This window comes from Aspergillus flavus, chromosome 1 (assembly GCF_009017415.1).
Source record: "Aspergillus flavus chromosome 1, complete sequence".
In the NCBI taxonomy this organism is placed as follows: Eukaryota; Fungi; Ascomycota; class Eurotiomycetes; order Eurotiales; family Aspergillaceae; genus Aspergillus; species Aspergillus flavus.
The window spans coordinates 417,977-438,523 of NC_092406.1; the positions used below are offsets into that span (position 1 = coordinate 417,977).

The 20,547-nt window shown below is 48.6% G+C and overlaps 7 protein-coding genes across 7 annotated transcripts; 4 read left to right on the forward strand and 3 right to left on the reverse strand.

Moving 5' to 3' along the window:
• Positions 1-532: 532 nt before the first annotated feature.
• On the reverse strand, positions 533-1,141 carry F9C07_2134255 (uncharacterized protein). Its single transcript, XM_071509130.1, has one exon. The coding sequence runs from the start codon at positions 942-944 to the stop codon at positions 693-695; it is 252 nt and encodes an 83-aa protein (XP_071365425.1). The 5' UTR covers positions 945-1,141; the 3' UTR covers positions 533-692.
• An 890-nt stretch (positions 1,142-2,031) lies between these two features.
• Positions 2,032-3,180, forward strand: F9C07_2199110 (geranylgeranyl transferase type 2 subunit beta; the record flags this gene model as incomplete). Its single annotated transcript, XM_071509442.1, has 4 exons — positions 2,032-2,115; positions 2,173-2,910; positions 2,960-3,084; positions 3,138-3,180. The coding sequence occupies 4 exons, from the start codon at positions 2,032-2,034 to the stop codon at positions 3,178-3,180; spliced, it is 990 nt and encodes a 329-aa protein (XP_071365426.1).
• Positions 3,181-3,937: 757 nt separating this feature from the next.
• On the forward strand, positions 3,938-5,749 carry F9C07_158 (uncharacterized protein; the record flags this gene model as incomplete). Its single annotated transcript, XM_071508216.1, has 1 exon — positions 3,938-5,749. One exon carries the CDS (start codon positions 3,938-3,940, stop codon positions 5,747-5,749), a length of 1,812 nt encoding a protein of 603 aa, XP_071365427.1.
• A 964-nt stretch (positions 5,750-6,713) lies between these two features.
• On the forward strand, positions 6,714-12,224 carry F9C07_159 (DNA mismatch repair protein Msh3; the record flags this gene model as incomplete). The annotated part of the gene is made up of 6 exons (XM_041289012.2): positions 6,714-7,470; positions 7,535-8,634; positions 8,687-10,124; positions 11,235-11,726; positions 11,785-11,922; positions 11,989-12,224. 6 exons carry the CDS (start codon positions 6,714-6,716, stop codon positions 12,222-12,224), a joined length of 4,161 nt encoding a protein of 1,386 aa, XP_041141684.2.
• Positions 12,225-12,285: 61 nt separating this feature from the next.
• F9C07_2278641 (uncharacterized protein) lies at positions 12,286-16,403 on the reverse strand. The gene has a single exon (XM_041284403.2). It carries the CDS (start codon positions 15,315-15,317, stop codon positions 12,750-12,752), a length of 2,568 nt encoding a protein of 855 aa, XP_041141683.1. The 5' UTR covers positions 15,318-16,403; the 3' UTR covers positions 12,286-12,749.
• F9C07_2278642 (uncharacterized protein) lies at positions 16,404-18,152 on the reverse strand. The gene is made up of 2 exons (XM_041289004.2): positions 16,811-18,152; positions 16,404-16,754 (listed from the first exon to the last, which is right to left on the reverse strand). Exons 1-2 carry the CDS (start codon positions 18,059-18,061, stop codon positions 16,605-16,607), a joined length of 1,401 nt encoding a protein of 466 aa, XP_041141682.1. The 5' UTR covers positions 18,062-18,152; the 3' UTR covers positions 16,404-16,604.
• Positions 18,153-20,305, forward strand: F9C07_2278643 (uncharacterized protein). Its single transcript, XM_041289011.2, has 2 exons — positions 18,153-19,696; positions 19,755-20,305. Exons 1-2 carry the CDS (start codon positions 18,872-18,874, stop codon positions 19,998-20,000), a joined length of 1,071 nt encoding a protein of 356 aa, XP_041141681.2. The 5' UTR covers positions 18,153-18,871; the 3' UTR covers positions 20,001-20,305.
• Positions 20,306-20,547: the final 242 nt, after the last annotated feature.

A 20,547-nucleotide genomic window follows, 5' to 3' on the forward strand; every position in this document is an offset into this window, starting at 1 on the left:
AGCTAGTTGAAGTATCGGAACTTGTTCAGGTCATTGGAAGATACATTGTGTTTAATAATATAATCTGGTCTACTTTCGTAATCATGACTCGGATGATCCCTAGTAAGATTGTAGGGCTACCTAGTCAGTAGACTCATATAGATGGTCATACCTGATCGTGTTCTGTGGCTTACCATAGCCCCCTAATAGATTATGCAGAGGAACACATGGTGTATAGGAGTTGAATGTGTACAAGGGTATACACCGAAAGATCGGGAAGACCCATCCAAATAATGGAATGGTGTCATTGATTGGCTTAAAAGATCGGGCCTGGCAGCTGGTGCCTTGGGCGGGATGATGTACGCTCTGACGAAGATAGAGTAGTTGCAGCAATGGATTGGTTGACCGGATATCCCGCTGGGGCGCCGTTCCATGGCATGGGCGAATCAACGGCGGTTGGACTCTACGCGAACGAGGTGCCTGGCGCGGAGACGGTCATAGCATCACTAGGGTGTATTAAGTAGGCTTGACTACCAGTTACCACCAATACACTTCAAAAGTCAAATCATCTGTCCTGGTCGTTCATCATTCTCTTTACACTTGTGTTGCAACATCTGAATGTTTGCACCGAACAGGTTAGTCCATGAGGGATAAGAATGAGAGAAAAAAATATGTAGTCCCATTTTTCAAGTATCGGCTGATCCTTCTGAGCTTCAAGTGGACTTGTTACCACGGTTCACACCTGACATCGTGATACCGCTAGTGGGGATGATATAAAAAGTAATTTGTGCCAGAGAATAAGAATGGAAAATAGGCACATATATAGGCAAGGCCCCGCCAGGTGTCTTCATTTGCCTAAATAATAGAGTAAAAGAAAAGGCAAAAAGAAGCAAAAAGTAAAAAGAGAAAAGGGAAAAGTAATAATTGCCGGATTGCTGGATTGCTGGAATGCTGAAACCTGCCATCTATTCAAAGATACCCATAACTTTGCCCGTTACGTACTCCGTACTCTATGCATTGAACGATTTTCGCTCCCTTTCCTTTCTTTTTACACGGAGAACTCCGTACATTCCCGTACTCTACACCATTAATAAAGCTGATAATAAAAGTGGAGAAGATATATATTATTGGTTCATTAACTAGTTACTAACTTACTCTGGAGTACTATAAGTGTTATCAATGGCATACTTTACATTGTACTTAGTTTAGTAGTGCTCCGTATGTACATAACTTTTAAATTGTATTCTGAAATGGGCACAATACAGTACACGTGGGAATGATCCATTGTGTTGAACCAGGATCCGCTTCTGTACTCACTCAGTCACCACTTCTCCGTAAAATATCCAAGAACTAAAACCGGACTACTATTATTACTACGATGAACAAGTACCATCAGCATGTATATTGTTTTATTTCATGATCAACACGGACCTACTACCAATAAAACCACATCGAGAGTTGAACGACCAAAAAAGAATCAGCAGCCACCGAACACTAAGTATTAACTGAGGAAAAGCAGGGACCCAGGGGCAAACCGTAAGCGCTCAGGGGTTACCATTCACACCGCCGCCCGCCCTGGCGATCCCACCCAAAAGACTGTCTGAAACATGGCCCCGCTTATGCGCCGGCGGTTCAGCTGGTGACACTAAGTCACGTGGTGGAAAGCCCTCGGTACCCGACCACACTCGTCCAAAAAGCTTTTTTCCCTTTTCACCTCCCGAATCTCACTAGCTTGCCGAAAGAGTTGCACGTTTATCAGTGGTTTTTGTCTTGCCCTCGTCTGATATAGACGCTACAGGCAGACGGCACCCTGGAAATTAACCTTTCTTTCTTGTTTTCCAAAGACCATGCGTGGCTTACTTTTGGCATAGCCTGTGAAGTGCTGTCTTGATTGTCATATATTTTGTTTTATTTGTTTTAGGTGGCCCCTCCCTTAAAACCCTTAACCAAGGCCTGGCTGCCTGGACGTTGAGCCGCCCGTTGTTATACCCTAAGCTAGCTGGCTTTGTGCTAGTGACTGAGCAACTAACTGACACTATCCCCGCGTAAATTATGTCCCCAGTCTCGGGGGCTGGTCAATCTGACCAGTACCTATGTGTTCAAAAACACGTAGAGTACATCAAGAATCTGGATAGCGTGCGTCATTCTTACCATCTTTTAACGATGGGAAAGATGGTTGACAGGTGATGCTAGAGGAGGGATGAGCTTGAATATTGGCTCACAGAGCATCTTCGACTTAATGGAGTCTACTGGGGCTTAACAGCCTTGCATCTTCTCGGCTGTCCTCAAGCCTTGCCTCGTGAAGACACAATCAATTTCGTCCTCTCCTGTCAGCGTGAAAATGGTGGGTTTGGGGCTGCACCTGGACATGACGCTCATATGCTGTACACTGTCTCTGCTGTCCAAATCCTTGTAATGTTGGATGCAGTGGGTGAACTGGAAAAGCGTGGTCTTGGAGGCAAACAGAAAGTTGGGTCTTTCATTGCTGGATTACAGGACGAGAAAACCGGCTCGTTTATGGGTGACGAGTGGGGTGAGTTGGACACACGGTTCTTGTATGGTGCGTTCAATGCATTGTCACTTTTAGGCCTCCTGGATACTGTTGATGTCCCGAAAGCCGTTGCCTATATCCAGGAATGTGAAAACCTGGACGGAGGCTACGGCATCCACCCTGGTGCAGAGTCACACTCTGGACAGGTCTTCACCTGTGTAGGAGCTTTGGCGATCGCCGGGCGATTGGACTTGATTAACAAGGACCGCTTGGGTGGTTGGCTCAGCGAAAGACAGGTGGATAATGGAGGCTTCAACGGACGTCCGGAGAAGCTGGAAGATGCATGCTATAGCTGGTGGGTTGGAGCCAGCTTGGCCATGATTGACAAGCTTCACTGGATTAATGGTGACAAGCTTGCCGCATTCATCCTGCGTTGCCAGGTTAGTTCCATTCGAATTGGCTATAGGTTGTGTTTCTAATCCGAACTAGGACCCGGAGAATGGTGGGTTTGGAGACCGGCCTGGTAATATGGTCGACGTTTTTCATACACACTTCGCCCTCGCTGGGTTGAGTCTCCTGGGGTATGACGGCGTCGAAGAAGTAGATCCTGTCTAGTGAGTTACCCTCTTCAAGTTCCAGTGCTCACAGGGGCGCTAACGATGGCTAGTTGTATGCCGAAAGCAATAACAACAAAGTGTTTATCGAAGTGACAACTGCTTCTTTACTCGATTGTTCGTAGTTAGCACCTCCTGCAATCTAATAACCCATTTTGCCTCTACTTCATGGATCATGGGATACAAGGCAGGAGAAGAATGATTGGCACTGTGACTTATTTCCGCTTCATACCCCCTCACAATAACCTGTTGAAAGGTTGTTAAGACACAGTGGCACATTCATATTATGTAACCCATAATGGTAGCAGTGTCTTTTATCTTTTATTAATGTGAGCTCAAATTGCACAATTGATGACTTGGAGTTCCCACTCTTATCCATTGACTCTTGCCTGACGCCCTTGATGCTATTTTCGGTAGTAAGTGCTATCATATGTACGGAGTACTTCAGAGTCCAGGCACATCACTAGAACCTGGAGGTCACGGTACAGTGCCTTGTCCGGCCTAGTCGTATTCAAGCAGGTGCCTGCCCAGTTAGAAGTTTATGAGGAGTTCCTTCTCTAGTTGCTCATGCGGAAAAGAATATGTCTTTTCTCCCATTCTAGTACCTGCCCTAGCAGTTTTCGATTCTGCAGGGCAAGTCTTCTGATATTCTCTGTTTACCGCGACTACCCCAGTTCATAAGGGATGTCTAATGTGCGCCACGAGGGCCAGTCTTTCTATATTGGCTTTTCGCCCAGTACTTGGATTGTTTAGGCTTTATGCATGCAACGACTTGCACCTGGCAGCTCTAACCTGTTGCCTTCTTTGATCTCGTCCTAATTGGCTCTTTCACTTTTCTTCCAGGTCATCTACGATGGATGCAGCTGCACTTTTGTGCAACATATGCCCCAAAAAACCCAAATTCAGTGATGTGTCCCATTTATTGACTCACGTTTCATCCAAGGCTCATCTTTCTCATTACTTCAAATTACAAGTCCGCAGTCATCAAGAACCCCAGGCCGTTATCCTCCTTGACGAGTACGACCGATGGTACAAGGCCAACAATCTTGCGAAGTTGCTCTCTGACCGATTAGCCTCAAAAGATGCTCGCAGGAAAAGGATCCAAGGAAAGGCTGCACCTCATGACAAGAGGTGTCCTGTAAAGGAAGATCATGGGTACAAAAGTCCTCCAGTGCCGGTACGCTCGCCACATGACAACGCGCTTCCTGATTACTTAGATCCACGCCTTGTTACATCAGGTGTGAATATGGAGCATGATACTAGCGACAGAGGCACGCCCGTCTCTGCGGACTGCGTCGCTGCGGTTGCTTCTCCAAAGCTTGGTATGCATGCAAACGCAGAGTCGAGCCATCTATTGCACCCTACGTCTGGTGCTCAAATCCCCACAGAAGCCGCTGCCTACCAGTGGAAGCAAGAGCGTGTGTTCAGTCCAGACGATGAGGGAGCCTCCGTCTTGGAATGCACTCCTAGTTGGTCTAAAACGCTGGGACACACAGCGCAAATGGCCTCGCAGTTACTAAATCGGCATCTAAGTTACGATACCTTTGTTGACGACGCTGAGAGCGAAGTGGATAAGGAAAGGGTGGATGAGATTGCCAGACTCAAAGGGGTTCTTTGGCCTGGAATGGATATTTTCGACTCGGCCACCGAGCAAATGAGGCGCAAACGCAATCAGAAGAAGGATGAAAGTGCTCTTAGGATGATGGAGAAGACGTCCATGGGCGTCGAGCCTACAGAACTCATATTTTCTCCTACAGGAATTTTACGAAAACAGCGTGTGATCTCTGGAAATGTAGAGGAATGCAGTCCTCTGAAGGGGGAAACACCCATACCAAGGCGGAGATCAACTCGTTCGAAACGTGCTCTCTCTCAAACCGACGCTAACCTTCAACGTGGACGGGACAGGAAGCGAAAGAAGAAAGCAGTTAAACGTGTCCCGATCACTGCTGGGCAGGATTTTGACCATGGAGATTCCAATTTCACGCGGCCCACCTCGACAGAAGTGCCAACTTATGGTGGTAATCAAGTAGTTCATGGAGAGAGTGCCGATGACTTCGCTTTGACATTCAATGGGCATGAGCCTAGGGCGCGCCATGGGCTGAAGATCTTTTGTGACACACCAAACGAAAATATTCCAGACCAACATTGTGGTGATGGGTTGCAACACGGTCTAGTTGCACCTTCTGATGCACTCTTCCTGCAACAAGAAGCTATGGCCACTCGCACTCCTAACTCGGTACTTTCCAGCAATTATATCTCAGAATTTGCAGAGAGGCTTTGTCGTTTTACCACGGACAAAGAGAATATCGAACCGCTGTTAGATGCTCACGGCCGAATCGATCCTCTTGTGGGTTGGCACTCTCCCGTCATCAAGCGACATCTAGCCAGTGATACTGGTTATCCACCACAGTTTCTTTTCGGCGATAGCCAACGCATCGAGCTAAACATGTTTGATGGGCATGATAGTCATGTAGGATATTCTTATAATCCGCTAGCAGCCTCATTTCCAAAATTGTCAGCTGAAGAGAATCCTATATACACCATGGACACCAGCAACGGCCTCTCTTTTCAGGGTGCGACGCGCGTAACGTCCCCTGAGGCGACGATTTCTGATATCGAAGAAGATGATTTTGAGCGACTATATTTGGATGGGAGCTCCTCCTAGGATTTGTCATTTTTATACCCTCTTTTCTTACTGCACTCTTGATTACTGCTTGCATTCTGATTGTTCTCTATACCACAAGCCCGCTTTACGGTATAATCGGCCCGAAAGCCATTTTGTGAGATCCAAAACATTAAACGCCTTGAACCTACGGGCCGGACCTGAGTATTAAGGAGTTGTACGCTCCAGCTATCACGACGCACCGTCGTTGTATCTTGGCCAAGCCGACTTTTCGCGTACCATCAAGCAGGATTCAACGAAGGGATTATCAAGAACAGTGTCACTGCTGCATAGAGATGAAGACCTGCGCTGAAATTGCCTGCGTATAATTATAGCCGACGTTCTATAAAGCATGAAATAGTGATTCATTGCGCTCGATGCACATGGCTGGGTGAGGCATCAGTACCTACTCATACGCCATTTCAACTATCAAATGTATAATTATGCCTCACATATATAATTAGTGTTATTTTGTCACCATCTTGACCTGCCAACTCCTAACTTTGTCACGTAGTAGTACTTCAGTGACTACGTACGTTCGTCCCTGATTAGATAAGCAATGGAGTCTACGATCGAACTAACCTAAGTAGTCGACTAAAGTAAATTGCAACACGGTTACCGCGTCTTTTTACGCGTTAAGCTTCGAAGCCGCGGACGTGCAAAGGAACTTGTTAGACCTTGCGCTCAAATTGTTCCTGAAGCGGCGAGACGTTAATACTATGCGGGGCTGTCAACCGCTAATGGCCGCATGATATCCTGGTATCCAATACTTGTTTACTAAACCTATTTCGAATGCTTTTTACGAAAACCTATTGCCGAGAGCTTCCTTTGCCACCTCTTCCTTGGCCGCTGATCCATTACTACGTTTCGCCCATCTCGTTGTATCTTATTTCTTCTTGGAGTATCACGTAATAGAGCGCCTGTGTTGAAGTCTATGTGGCTTATAAAAACACCCGGGCAGTAAACGATGCCTTTATCTTCTCAACCGTCATCTTCAAATTTGAAGCGAAAACAACCGACCATCTCAAGCTTTTTCACAAAGAAGCCACAACTTTCGCAGGAAAGCATTTCGAATGATGTTCTTGAAAAGGAGGAGCGAGATGAAGAAAGGGAGGAGGTTGCAAAACAGGAAGAAGGTTTAAGGGAGAATGGTGGTACTCGGTCAAACAACGTGGATGACGACGAGGATGATGTAGTAGCTCCGGCGTCGAAGCGGGCCAGAACAAACGGCTCACATTCACAAAACACGATCGAAACTCCAAAAGAAAAACACGTTGAGCGCCCTCTGCCATCGGACAGTATCCAGAAAACGGAGCTCTCCAAGTTCGCCAGCTCGCCCGCTACGGAAGGAGAAACGAAAGAACGAACCAAGGAAAGAGAGAGGCTACATCAGAAGTTTGTGCGACGACTAGGTGGGCCAGACTGTCTAATTGGAATTGGCAGAAATACGGCTCCCGAAGCTGTTCCCGAGGAGGTTGGCGAGGGTGATGAGGATGACGAACCCTCTCCACCCCCTGCAGCTAAAGGGAAGGCCACGGCAAAGAAAGGCGCGCGCAAGCTTACTCCTATGGAGAAGCAGGTTATCGATATTAAGCGGAAACATATGGATACTGTTTTGGTAGTAGAGGTGGGATACAAATTCCGGTTCTTTGGCGAGGATGCTAGAACGGCTGCGAAGGAACTGAATATTGTCTGTATCCCTGGAAAATTCAGGTTCGATGAACGTAAGTGTCGGTTTCAGTTTACGGCCTACCTCATTTCTGCTCGCCATGACTCATAGTGTTTTAGATCCTTCGGAGGCCCATCTTGACCGGTTTGCATCGGCAAGTATACCGGTGCATAGATTGCATGTTCACGTCAAGCGTCTCGTTTCGGCTGGACACAAAGTCGGAGTAGTCCGACAAATGGAGACTGCTGCCCTTAAAGCTGCTGGTGACAATCGCAATGCGCCCTTTGGACGCAAACTCACCAATCTCTACACAAAGGGTACGTATATCGATGATATGGAAGGCCTGGAAGGATCTACAGCATCTATGTCAGCCACTGGTACTTCAATGGCAACAGGCTATATGCTTTGTATTACAGAGACAAACACAAAAGGCTGGGGAAATGACGAAAAGGTGCTTGTGGGGATTGTCGCTGTTCAGCCAGCAACAGGTGACATAGTGTATGATGAGTTTGAAGACGGGTTCATGAGAAGCGAGATTGAAACTAGACTCCTCCATCTGGCGCCTTGTGAGGTTCTTATAGTTGGTGATTTATCAAAAGCCACGGAAAAGCTTGTTCAACATCTTTCTGGTAACAAGACTAATGCTTTTGGTGACGAGATTCGTGTTGAGAGGGCTCCTAAAGCGAAAACGGCGGCAGCTGAGTCACATAGCCATGTTTCGAGCTTTTACGCGGAGAGGATGAAGAAGGTAAACGCCACAAATGATGTACAGGCGAGCAGCCTGCTTCAGAAGGTGCTCAATCTAAGCGAGCAAGCCACCATCTGCCTGTCTTCCATGATTAAACATATGTCAGAGTACGGCTTGGAGCACGTTTTCCAGCTTACAAAGTATTTTCAACACTTTTCCTCTCGGTCACACATGCTTCTCAACGCAAATACTTTGAACAGTCTCGAAATCTATCATAACCAGACGGATCACTCCACTAAAGGCAGTCTTTTCTGGACGTTGGATCGAACGCAGACTCGTTTTGGGCAAAGAATGCTGCGTAAATGGGTGGGACGTCCTTTGCTAAACAAATTGGGGCTTGAAGAAAGAGTGGACGCTGTCGAGGAGTTGAAAAATTTAGAAAGGGTCGCCCTCGTAGAACAAATGAAGTGTCTGCTTGGTAGAATCAAGACCGACCTGGAAAAGTCCCTAATCAGGGTCTACTACGGAAAGGTACTCCATGATGCACCACAATCCGCGATAACCAATGCTAAACAACTCACAGTGCACCCGGCCCGAGCTTCTCACTCTCCTCCAAACCTTACAGATGATTGCGCAGGAATTTGCTGGCGTCCAGTCTCCTGCTGATACTGGATTCTCGTCGCCTCTCATTAGCAAAGCCGTCGCGTCTCTCCCAACAATTCTAGAAGATGTTGTGCGCTTCCTGGATAAAATAAACATGCATGCAGCGAAAAATGATGACAAATATGAGTTCTTCAGAGAATCGGAGGAGACAGATGAGATTACTGAACACAAGCTTGGAATTGGCGCCGTGGAGCACGATCTTGAAGAGCATCGCTCCACAGCTGGCGAGATCCTTGGGAAAAGGAAAGTAGACTATGTCACAGTAGCGGGCATTGAATACTTGATTGCGGTTGAGAACAAGTCGCCGTCCATCAAAAAGGTGCCGGCATCATGGGTGAAGATATCTGGTACCAAAGCAGTTTCAAGATTCCACACCCCAGAAGTTATCAGGCTTCTACGACAGCGGGATCAGCATAAGGAGGCTTTAGCGGCAGGTTGTGACAAGGCGTACGCAACTTTCCTGGCTGAGATATCCGCCAGTTACCAATCTTTTCGTGATAGTGTACAGTCCCTTGCGACACTTGACTGTCTCATTTCTCTCGCGACTATAGCTAACCAACCTGGTTACGTGAAACCCGAGTACACGAATCACACATGTATTCAGGTTGATCAAGGGCGTCATCCCATGGTTGAACAACTTTTGTTAGACAGCTATGTTCCCAATGACATTGATTTGGATAGTGACAAAACCCGTGCTCTCCTTGTTACAGGTCCTAACATGGGTGGTAAGTCTAGCTATGTTCGGCAAGTGGCACTCATAGCCATTATGGGACAGATTGGTTCCTATGTCCCCGCACGGTCAGCGAAGCTCGGTATGCTAGATGCTGTGTTTACCCGCATGGGAGCCTTTGACAACATGCTGGCTGGTGAATCCACATTCATGGTCGAGCTTTCGGAAACAGCAGATATCCTAAAACAAGCGACACCTCGCTCACTTGTCATTCTGGATGAACTGGGTCGAGGCACGTCTACGCACGACGGTGTTGCAATTGCTCAAGCGGTTCTCGATTATATGATCCGGTCGATCCGAAGTCTCACGCTATTCATTACCCACTATCAGCACCTTTCCTCAATGGTACACTCGTTTCCTGACCATGAACTTCGCAACGTGCACATGCGTTTTACCGAGTCGGGACCAACCGAAGAAGAAATCACTTTCCTCTACGAGGTGCGAGAGGGCGTGGCGCATCGCAGTTACGGGTTAAACGTAGCGCGTCTAGCAAACTTACCAGCACCTCTAATCGAGCTGGCTAAACAGAAGAGTGCCGAACTAGAACAGAAAATCCACCGCCGGAGACTAGCTGGACTTGTGAGGACGGTTGGAGATATCTTAGCTGATTCTGCGAAAGCTGATGAGAGTTTAATTGAACGACTCATCAGCAGCGCCGAGCAATTATAATCGGACAACGGTTGAACAACGTTAGACCCATCATGATCATGTTGCAATACCTGGTATTTTGAAGCAGTGCATGTTAGCGTTGTTGTATAGACTATTGTATGTATCATAGTAAAATGTATTTTTTTAACTCCTTGTTTCTACTGAAGCAGAGGAGCCCGGGGCAATTCTTGCATAAAGTAACGTTCAGGATCATGTACTATTAGCGAAGGATGCTTGTTAAAATCCAGACATGGTAAGTCTTCCATTATGATATGCGCGTCTTGTCTCATGACCTGCACTGCAGTGAGCCCTACAAGCAAGAACTACTAAGATGCACTCCGTACAGGACCCAGAAAGCCACTTACGCACAAGCACGCAAAGAACGGTTTAGGCTAATTAGTAGTACGATGGGGATCCGTCAAATGCCGTCCTCCCTAAAAACCCAAAGGAAAATTAGTCCACCAATCAACCAATCAGATTATTAGTATCGAGAGCATGCTTAGCCGATTGCCTGATTCGTAGGGCATCACCGGCTGTAGATCCACACGGCCGTATTGATGCCTGAGGATATAGGCATGCAACCCCCACTTCCGTCCTGTTCACCGATTCAGAGTCTGCGGTGCTCCGATTTCGTTCATTGCTCCGGCCCAACTCGCTCCATCCCTGCGAAACACCCACTGAGTCATTTTACGCAGTATAAGACTTCATATATTGCCTGCGCTGACTTGCTTCCCGTCTGCATTGCATATAATATACAATCTACCCGCTAGACTCCCTCCACCCTTCTCAATCCCTCCAACAACTACCCCGCGCCGTTGATCGTCGCTATGGATCTCGTTAACCAGTGAGTCAATTACTTCTATACTACTATGCAGACCTCCTGACAGGCAATGGCCTTCGAATACGTCTTCCGCATACTAACAATTTCTGTCCAGCCTCGAAGGCAGACTCCTTTTCGCCGTCCCTAAAAGCAAGTAACCCGCCATGACTCACCCCACTACTCTTTCGCAACTTGTCTAGTAGCCCTCCTACGCCAAATTCATTAGAAGGGTACATGAACTCCAGCTAACACGCATATCTCTGAAAACAGAGGGTCGGCTCCAACAGGCAACCTTGGACCTGCTTGCCGGCGTTGACATCCAATTCCGTCGCGAGACCCGCCTCGATATTGCCCTTGTGAAGAACCTCCCTATCGCCCTCATCTTCCTCCCCGCCGCAGACATCCCCACCTTCGTCGGCGAAGGTCGCGTCGACCTCGGTATCACTGGTCGCGACCAGGTCGCTGAGCATGATGCACAGCTGGCGAATGGCGAGACCTCCGGTGTGGAGGAGATCATGGACCTTGGTTTCGGAGGCTGCAAGCTGCAGGTGCAGGTTCCGGAGAAGGGTGACATCACCGAGGCGAAGCAATTGGTCGGCCGTAACGTGGTTACCAGCTTCACGGCCCTCACCGAGGCCTTCTTCGCTAAGCTCGAGGGCGTCGACGATACCAGCAAGCTCTCCACCAAGATCAAGTATGTTGGTGGCAGTGTTGAAGCCGCTTGCGCATTGGGTGTCGCCGATGGCATTGTCGACCTTGTTGGTATGTTGATGGCTTGATACAATCTCAATCGGAGATTAGGCTAATGTACGTCGCACAGAGTCCGGTGAAACCATGAAGGCTGCTGGTCTTAAGGCCATCGATACCGTTGTCGAGAGTACCTCTGTTCTCGTCAAGTCTCGGAACGCCCAGAACCCTCTTGTCGAACTCATCACCTCCCGTATCCGTGGTGTCATCAGTATGTTGCTCTCTGTAACTCTCATCCATCATTGCCCCTATATTTGCTGACATGCCTTCGCCACAGCCGCCCAGAAGTACGTTCTGTGCCAGTACAATATTCCTCGCTCTGAACTCTCCACCGCCTCCAGCATCACCCCAGGCAAGCGCGCCCCAACCGTAACCGCCCTCGAGGAAGACGGCTGGGTGGCCGTCAGCTCGATGGTCGAGAAGAAAAAGATCGCCACCGTGATGGACGAGTTGACCAAGGTCGGCGCGACGGACATCCTAGTCCTGAACATTGCCAACTCCCGGACCGGTTAGAGGGGGTTTTACATTTTTATCATGTCCTGTCATGCCTTGGTTTTTCTTCGTTTCTTTTTGGCATAAAGGCGTGTTTCATATATCACAATCTTGGTTCTTTTTAAAAGGGGTTCTATCTATTTCCTTTTTTTTTTTTTTTGCTTAGATTTCGGAACAGTTATATGCGATGAATATAGATTATGTGGTTACGGTTCCTACAAAAGAAGAAAAAAGGTAACAGATAGATATGATGTATATACAGGTTTCTATATAAACAGTAAATATGTACAGATATAGTACCGCAGCACCTTATGCAAAATATGGCTCTTTCTTTCGGATAATGTGAAGATGTAATGCAATTTTTGTCATTACTCGTATGGTCATGATCGTGAGCATGATCCCAAGACATATCTGTCAGGAATAAGTATTGAAAAGGTTTATTGTGTGAGGTGACAGAATGAGGATGATTTTTCTTCTATAGGAGAGGGGGGAAAGGGTATCGCTTCAGAGGGGTAGATAATATAGAAGAGGAGAGGAGCGGTATCTTCAGGTCGATAATGGTGAGTTGTTTATTCCTACACCCTCGCGTCTTCCGCGCACTAGAGCCCGAAGACATTGGCCGACGCCTTCCAGATCGCCCAATAATCCGACGTGACCGCGATCGCTTTTCACCAGGCCATGTCTAATGATTCGATAGCCTGGGGGCAGCATTGCCGCGGACGCGAGACAGACACCATCTCCTGCGGCGAAGGCGAGGTCATCGTAGGCGTCTTGATGTTTAATTTGTTCGCGCGTCGAGATGCGCGCGCCATAGACGGTAGGAACTGATTTGCCATAGAGAACTGCGAAAGGCGGATAGCTGTTGCTGGATTGGTGGGAGGGGTTGAAAGCGAGTTCTTGCTTGAAGCGACGGACTTCGGCGAGTGTGCGTTCGAGATAGGTTATGGCTGTGGCTCGGGGGATGGTAACAGTAGTGGTGGATTTGACGTTGGATGAGCCGCGGAGGTTGGACGTCGGGCCAACAACGCCTTCAATGCTCGGGGCTAGTTTCTCGGCTGGGTCGGTAATGGGGTTTGGATTGCTGCGACCGGGCTGGTTCGGATCTTGTTGCTCGTCGTCGGGTGTATCCTCAGATGGCAAGCTATCTTTGCTACCCAGAACAGCAGAGAAGCGTTTCCCAAAGTTACCTCCGAGGCCGAAGGCCCTGTTTGTCATGGGCGGGAGGGCTGGGTTGATGACGGGCGACAGCCGGTATTCGTCCCAAGCCTGGACGTTGAAGAAGTCCACCCGATATTCTTCCTTGGTGCGCTTATCAATGAAACAGTGCCCATCTTCGGGAAGGAGGGCGAAGCTGGTCCGGAAGGTGAAGTTCACTTGAGCCGTGAGGACACGGGAACTGAGCAATACATCATCCCCGTTGCGAAGGGGGCCTAGGATATTGACACAGTGTTGCGGGACACCAGCGTAGAGAACGCCAGCAAAGAGTTCCGGGCGCTGGTTTACGGCGTGGCGGGTGATCAACCCTCCGAGACTGTGCGCAACAACCCAAGCACCCCGCTTCTCGCGTGGGACACCGGGCGCATTACAGGGTAAGCCCTCCAGGAACTTGATCAACTTTTTTGAGAGGAGGTGTGGACTCAAGCGCCAATCATAACCATAATCCCATACGCGGAGGTCACCTTTGACGGCATTCTCGGACTTTCGCAGGTGCTTCATCAGTCGACGGCAGATGTCAACCGGCCCAACATGCGATAGAACTCCTGAGGGAATAATCGTTTCCTCCATGCGCTCCTCATCCTCCGGATTCAGGCCTACTTCAAGGTCCACTTTGCGAAGATTTAGCCCAACTTTCATCGGCACCCACAGTTGACGCTGTGGTGGTTTGGCGGAACGTAAGACAGATCCTCGATAGCCCCCCATTATAACAACATCACCAGTTAACTCGGACATAGCTTCGTTCAATACGGGATGCCATGTATTGGAGTTAGCTCGCGGTGAACGCGGAGGTGGCGCTTGCTCTCGAGGCGCGTCACTCGTAGGTGGCAGCTCATCGGCGTAATTGTTGCCTTTCCGATTCGTAACATCTCCAAGGAACGGTTTATAGCCCCAGTCACTCCGCAAGTCCTGTAAGTGCAAACTAGGCATGCTAAGCAGGCGGCTGCTCGAGTCCTGTAGACTGTCCTTGATGGCCTTGAATCGGCTGTTGACTTGGGAATGAATATGCTCATACTGGGGGCGCTGATCGAGTGATGACGCAGTGGATGACGCTCTGAGATACAAAGATTGATCAGACGATGATCTCCTAAGCATCAACGGCGCACCTGAAACAGTCGCGCTGGGCCGACGGGTAAACGAATGCTTGGCTGCCGTCGCGCCGTCAAGGGGTTTCAGATCGGAGATTGGCTCATCAACGAGCCCGTTGTTCGAGTCAGAATCGTTCCACGATCTGCGTCTTGGCTTGGCGTGAGACTCTCCCTCCTGGTCAAGTGCCATCTTTGACGAGGAAGGTTTCAGGGTCTGACTGCGGGAGCGATTTTGCGAAGAGCGGAAAGGCAAGGACGTCCGTTTAGTAAGATACCCTAAATCGGGCAGGAACTTCTTCATGGCATCGCCCGACCAAGCCCGAGGCCGCAGTGGCAAGCCGTTTTTCAAGATCGACCGGGTGAAACTGGTGCGACTGTTGGCGCCATCTTTAGAGAAAGCTGTTCCGCTTTGATGTGCCACACTCTGGGATGAAGCTGACGGTTGGCTGGTCTCCGGTTTCGAGGTCTGTGGTAGTTGTTCTGGTTCATCTGTGATCTCAGAGGTATAGAGACCGCTCGAGTCGTCGGTATCTGGAATGGGGTCAAAATAGCCCCCATTGTGTTCCATCGCGCGTGTCTTTTCCTCCGCCGGAGTCGAACGGGCCTTCATGCGACTTTGGGCGCGACTGATGCTGACACCGACCATTCCGGCAGCCTCGTCCTCTCGGGCGACATCCACACCGTTTACGACCGGCTCATCGCTGTCAGAGCTGGTATTTCCAGCAATTAAAGGTCTCGAGAGGGCCTGCGAGGGCTCCCCAGCGGCATTGACCGGATCATGGCTTGCAGGTGGAGCTGCGGGGACAGCCATATTCGAGGGCAATATGAGGGACGACGGGGGTAAACTTCGGATCACGCATGCAGGAAAGGTGAGGTTGCGAATTCGATGATGTATAAGAAAAGATATATATAAGGAAAGAAAGAAATAAGCAAAGGGAGAAATGTTCTAATAATAATGATAACAATAATAATTATAGTAAGAATGATTCCAACAGAAACAATCTGCAGGAGTAATCACATGAAAACGGCGTTAATGGCAATAGTCGAACTGGAGTCGAACTAATAAAACGGGCTAAAAATGTTCGAGAGATGGAGCCAAAAAGGATTGATGCTTTATCAGGTTGGTTATCGTATTCGTACTGCCGATACCAAGGAAACGGAACCTTTGTTAGCGGGTACTTTGGTTCGTGGCTTCCGCGTGAGTAATCTCAATACCGTTCCTTTTTTTCTGTTTTTTTTCTTTCTTTTCTTATTTTCCCTCGGTCGTTCCTTCACTCAATGGATCATTGATCACAGTTATGGTTACTCTCAGTGGAGAAGTGCGTGTAATAAGAATTGGGAGAAAGAGGGAAAAAAGTGATAATAAAAATAACAAGAGGAGAAAGAGGTCCCACTACAGTGATTGCACAGCCTCCGGCAAGTCCGGAAGAAGCTTCCTTCAAGAGTGTTCTCCGTAGATTTTTATTTTCGATTTTTCATGTTACTCTGATGATCATTATTCATGGTTGCGATTTATTGAGCAATAGTTTGAAATCTTAAAAATCAAAACGGTTTGGCATGTGGGAAAATGGATCCACAAATCCATCGTTACCATGAGGGTGGAAATTGCTTAACTGTCGGATGCTACACGTTGTGCCATATTAAAATGCAAGAAAAATGTGTTCATCATTACATCGCGAGTCCCAAAGCTGCAGCGATGGAAGTTTGGTTCGTGAAGTCATTCTGCATGCACCTGATCGGATCGGTCACATTTAACGGTGGTTCCCCCCGCCCACCCGTTTGATTGGTTCTATCTATCGACGTAGATCTGGTTACTGATATTGAAACTTCCGCTACTTCCGGGAAAACCTTGTCCTGAGTATGCAAACTATGCAATGTATGCATTACTGTTAGACAGACGAGCGATAATTTTTATGTCCGTATTCGTATCCGCATAGATTATAATCATTGGTGTATGGACTAGCTTTCAATTCAATGCAGAAACTGCACTACCAATTTCAATTCCCCCATTGGTCATAAACAAATTGAAAATTAAAGAACATATTCCTAAAATACAAATTTGTCGTAGCGTCGTAACCCATAATCAACCCGTGTCAACTCAGTAAGCATTGCCTCGGCCGAAGTTTCCAGTGCGCATCTCTCGTTCACCTTGACTGGCAATAGCATCGTTCTTTGCGACGCCCTCTTCGTGGCCGAATGTCTTATCGACCGCCGCATTAAGACCGCCGCGGAGAGATTCTCCCATGCCCTATTCGAGAAGTGTTAGTCATGTTCTGTTCAAGCATAACCGGTTGTATCACTTACGTGAGCGCCAGCAAAAGCTCCCTTCACACCGGAACCAATATCTGCACCCTTCTGAGCAGACTTGGACCCGGGTGCGCTGCCAGATGACTGTGCCGGTCGGTATCCTACCCCGCTGGACGCGTACCCGGCTCCGGTAGATGGCCCGGTGGCATTGGCCCCATATTGAGAATGGGTATTACCCGCGAACTGGGAGCCATGAGGCTGACTAGTTGTCTTGGAAGACACGTCACCAGTTTGGGCGTCCACACGAGGGTCGAGCTTGTTCATCATCTTAGACTCATGGGGACCAGCGTTGGAACCGCTGCTGAAGGTGGTATCCTGCGTAGCGTAAGGGTTTTCGTTACCCGTCTTCGTAGTGCCTGGGGCGTACTGAGCGCGGTTGTCGAGGTCACTGTCAACACGAGGGTCCATCTTGTTGCCAATCTTAGAGCTGTGAGGACCAGTAGTGCTAGAAGTAGTGGCTCCAGTACCGGCCAGGTGAGAGGTGTCACGGTTGCGAGTGGTTTCTGGCGCATACTGAGCACGGTTGTCCACATCGCTGTCAACACGAGGGTCAAGCTTGTTGCCCATGTCAGACTCGTGAGGGCCGGCAGTCCTTGAAGCAGGACCAGTGCGAGCATCACTTGCCATGGTGCCTGGTGCGTGACGGGCCCGGTTATCCCTATCGCTGTCAACACGAGGATCAAGCTTGTTACCCATATCAGACTCGTGTGGACCGGCCGTTCTTTGAGTATGTCCAGCGCGAGTGTTGCTCGACACGGCCCCTGACGCACGGTTGTCTACGTCACTGTCAATACGGGGGTCAAGCTTGTTACCCATGTCAGACTCATGGGGTCCAGCGGTTCTAGGAGCAGGTCCTGTACGAGCATCACTGGCTGCGGTGCCTGGTGCGTGACGGGCACGGTTGTCCTTGTCACTATCGACACGAGGATCAAGCTTATTACCAGTGTCCGAGGTGTGAGGACCCGCCGTCTTCTGAGAAGATCCTGTATGGGTATCGCTAGCACCACCAGCACCACCAACGCCAGCGTTGCTTGACTTCTTCTCCTTGCTCAGATCACTATCCACACGAGGATCGAGCTTGTTGGCTATGTCGGACTTGTGTGGGCCAGCTGTGTGTGGAGCAGGTCCAGTACGAGGATCACTAGGGTCAACGCCTCCAACCTGAGTGCCAATCGGCTGAGAAGAGCTGGGGTGTTGAGTGGGATCACCGAAGGTGGAGGAATAGTAAGGTGGCTGCGTGCTGCTCATAATGTATGTTGTAGGACTGTAGATAATTGATGTTTTTAAACAAGAGGAATGTCTCTGCTTAGAATGAATAATTTCAAGCCCTACGAGACCCATCCCTCAGTTCTTATATATTCGAGTTTTCGTCAACACCCCAGATTACGCGACATCATACCTGATGTTCCTATGACGTCAGGGGATACCTCAGGGGCATTTCCAGCTGTTCTTCACCATGGAAGATATGTAGATCTTCATCTTTCTGGGAGCGGAAAATAGCTGTGAATAGAACCAAGTTGCATCAATGGCTGGCCTTTTGCATCAATTAACGTTTCAGTGAAGAACAATGACGACTTTTGTCGAAGTTGAAAGCAAAGAAACGAACACGATGCCTTATCGCCGATAACGATTCGATAAACTGCAGAGGCTCTTACATCATCTTGGCTTCATAGTTAATGTCGATGAGTCAGCAGTGCTCCTCGATTCGTTGATTTTCTGAGGAATCATCTGCCTACCCATGGACATGCGAACAAAGAGTTTGCTATGAACCAAGGGTAAACCGATCGAGAGAGTATATGGCTGATGATAAGATTTACTGGCTTGGCCAGTTTGTTTTCCACGATAGACAGCTAAGCTTTGCTGATTAGTGAACTTACCAATTCGGTTATGGAGTTAGCAGCCGAGGTTCATTCGTCGCCTTGTCTTAGCGACCGCTGAGTCTTTGTCAATGTTCACTCTTAGACAGAAGATATCCTCCCTTTATATGTCTATTTTCCTCCATTTACCCACTCTTGATTATTCTAAAGTCCTGTGAATTAACCATTGAGTTCGACCAAAATGCCTATCACCAACCGACAAGCCATCTACGCCAATACGCCCTCTCCGGCAATCGATCCCTCCTTGTCGAACGGTACCTTCAAGATCTCAACCACAACAATCTCCGACAATGTCCCCGATGACAAAGTCCTTGTGCGCGTACACTACCTTTCGCTCGACCCGGCCATGCGGCAGTGGCTCACAGCGAAACGATCCTACATCGCCCCTGTCGAACGTGGTAGCGTCATGCGCGGCCAGAGTATCGCGCAAGTGATCGGCGTCGGAAGCAACCTTAAAACTCAATACAAAGCTGGAGACTGGGTGATCGCCTACTCGGGCTGGCAAGAGTATGCCTTGCTGGGACAAAAGGAGGCACAGAAGGTGGTCATTCCTCCGGGATGCAGGCCGACCGATGCAATGTCGGTGCTGGGCATGACCGGCCTGACAGCATACTTTGGCATGACGGAAGTTGGACAACCAAAGCCGGGGGATACTGTCGTTGTCTCAGGTGCTGCGGGTGCTACTGGCATGGTAGCCGGACAGATCGCTAAGATCAAGGGTGCAAAGAGAGTTGTTGGGTTGGCAGGCAGCGCTGAGAAATGTGCCTTCCTGCGTAACGAGTTGGGCTTTGATGCTGCTATCAATTACAAGGACAAGGATTGGAAGAAGCAATTGAAGGATGCGACTCCGGAGTACATCGATGTCTTCTTTGACAACACCGGAGGTGAGATTCTTGATGCTTGTCTTGCTCGGGCTGCGCGCGACGCTCGGTTTGCCATCTGTGGTGCGATCAGCCAGTATAACTCTGCTAAGCCGCAGGGTCCAGCTAGCTTCATGACTGTTATTGTAAGTTTCCCGTGCGTTTCGAACACTGAAAGTAGCTGCTGATAACATTCTTTCTAAGTCGCAACGAGTGACGATGAAGGGTTTCATCGTCTTCGACTACGCTAAGAAATACCCGATCGCCCTGAAGGACTTGTCCGAGTGGCTGACGCAGGGTAAGATCAAGCGCAAGGAGCACATTGTTCCGGGTGGGTTGGAGGCTGCGCCTCAGGGTTTGGTAGACCTGTATGGGGGTGTTAATACGGGCAAAATGATGGTTGAGGTGGCTCCTGTGAGTGAGGCGATTGGAGCCAAGGCCAAATTGTAGGCAGCTGGTCTGTCGCATGCATATAGTTCTAGTCCAATAATGAATTCGTGACATTCTCATTGTCGTCGTAGGATAGGACCAGGAACATAGTCAAGAGATTATACAACCCCTCGGTTTAGCAGATATATCTTCCTCTGAACAAGTGAACGAACGATTAGTATCGCATTCTAAAAATAATGAACAGGTCCAGGACCAAGAAGCACTAGATCCATGAACCATACACCCCCAGACCAGGGCAAGCATCGTTGTTTATAATAGATTTATAGTAATAAATAACCATTGCCTATTTCCAAACACAAACTATATCACAATGACCTACATAAATCAAAAATGACCTTATCTCATCGTAAGAGCACCATACAGTAAATGGTCGGTAACTCATCCGACGCAGCCTCGACGTCATACCGATGAGGCAATACTTGCCTCACCAGGTCTCGAACAACGACATGGAAAACAACCAACATATTACTCAATTGCCATTGATCAGTGATGTATAAAATGCTCTTTCTCCCCCTAGTCAGCTCAATTTCAATTTCATTATGCTCCG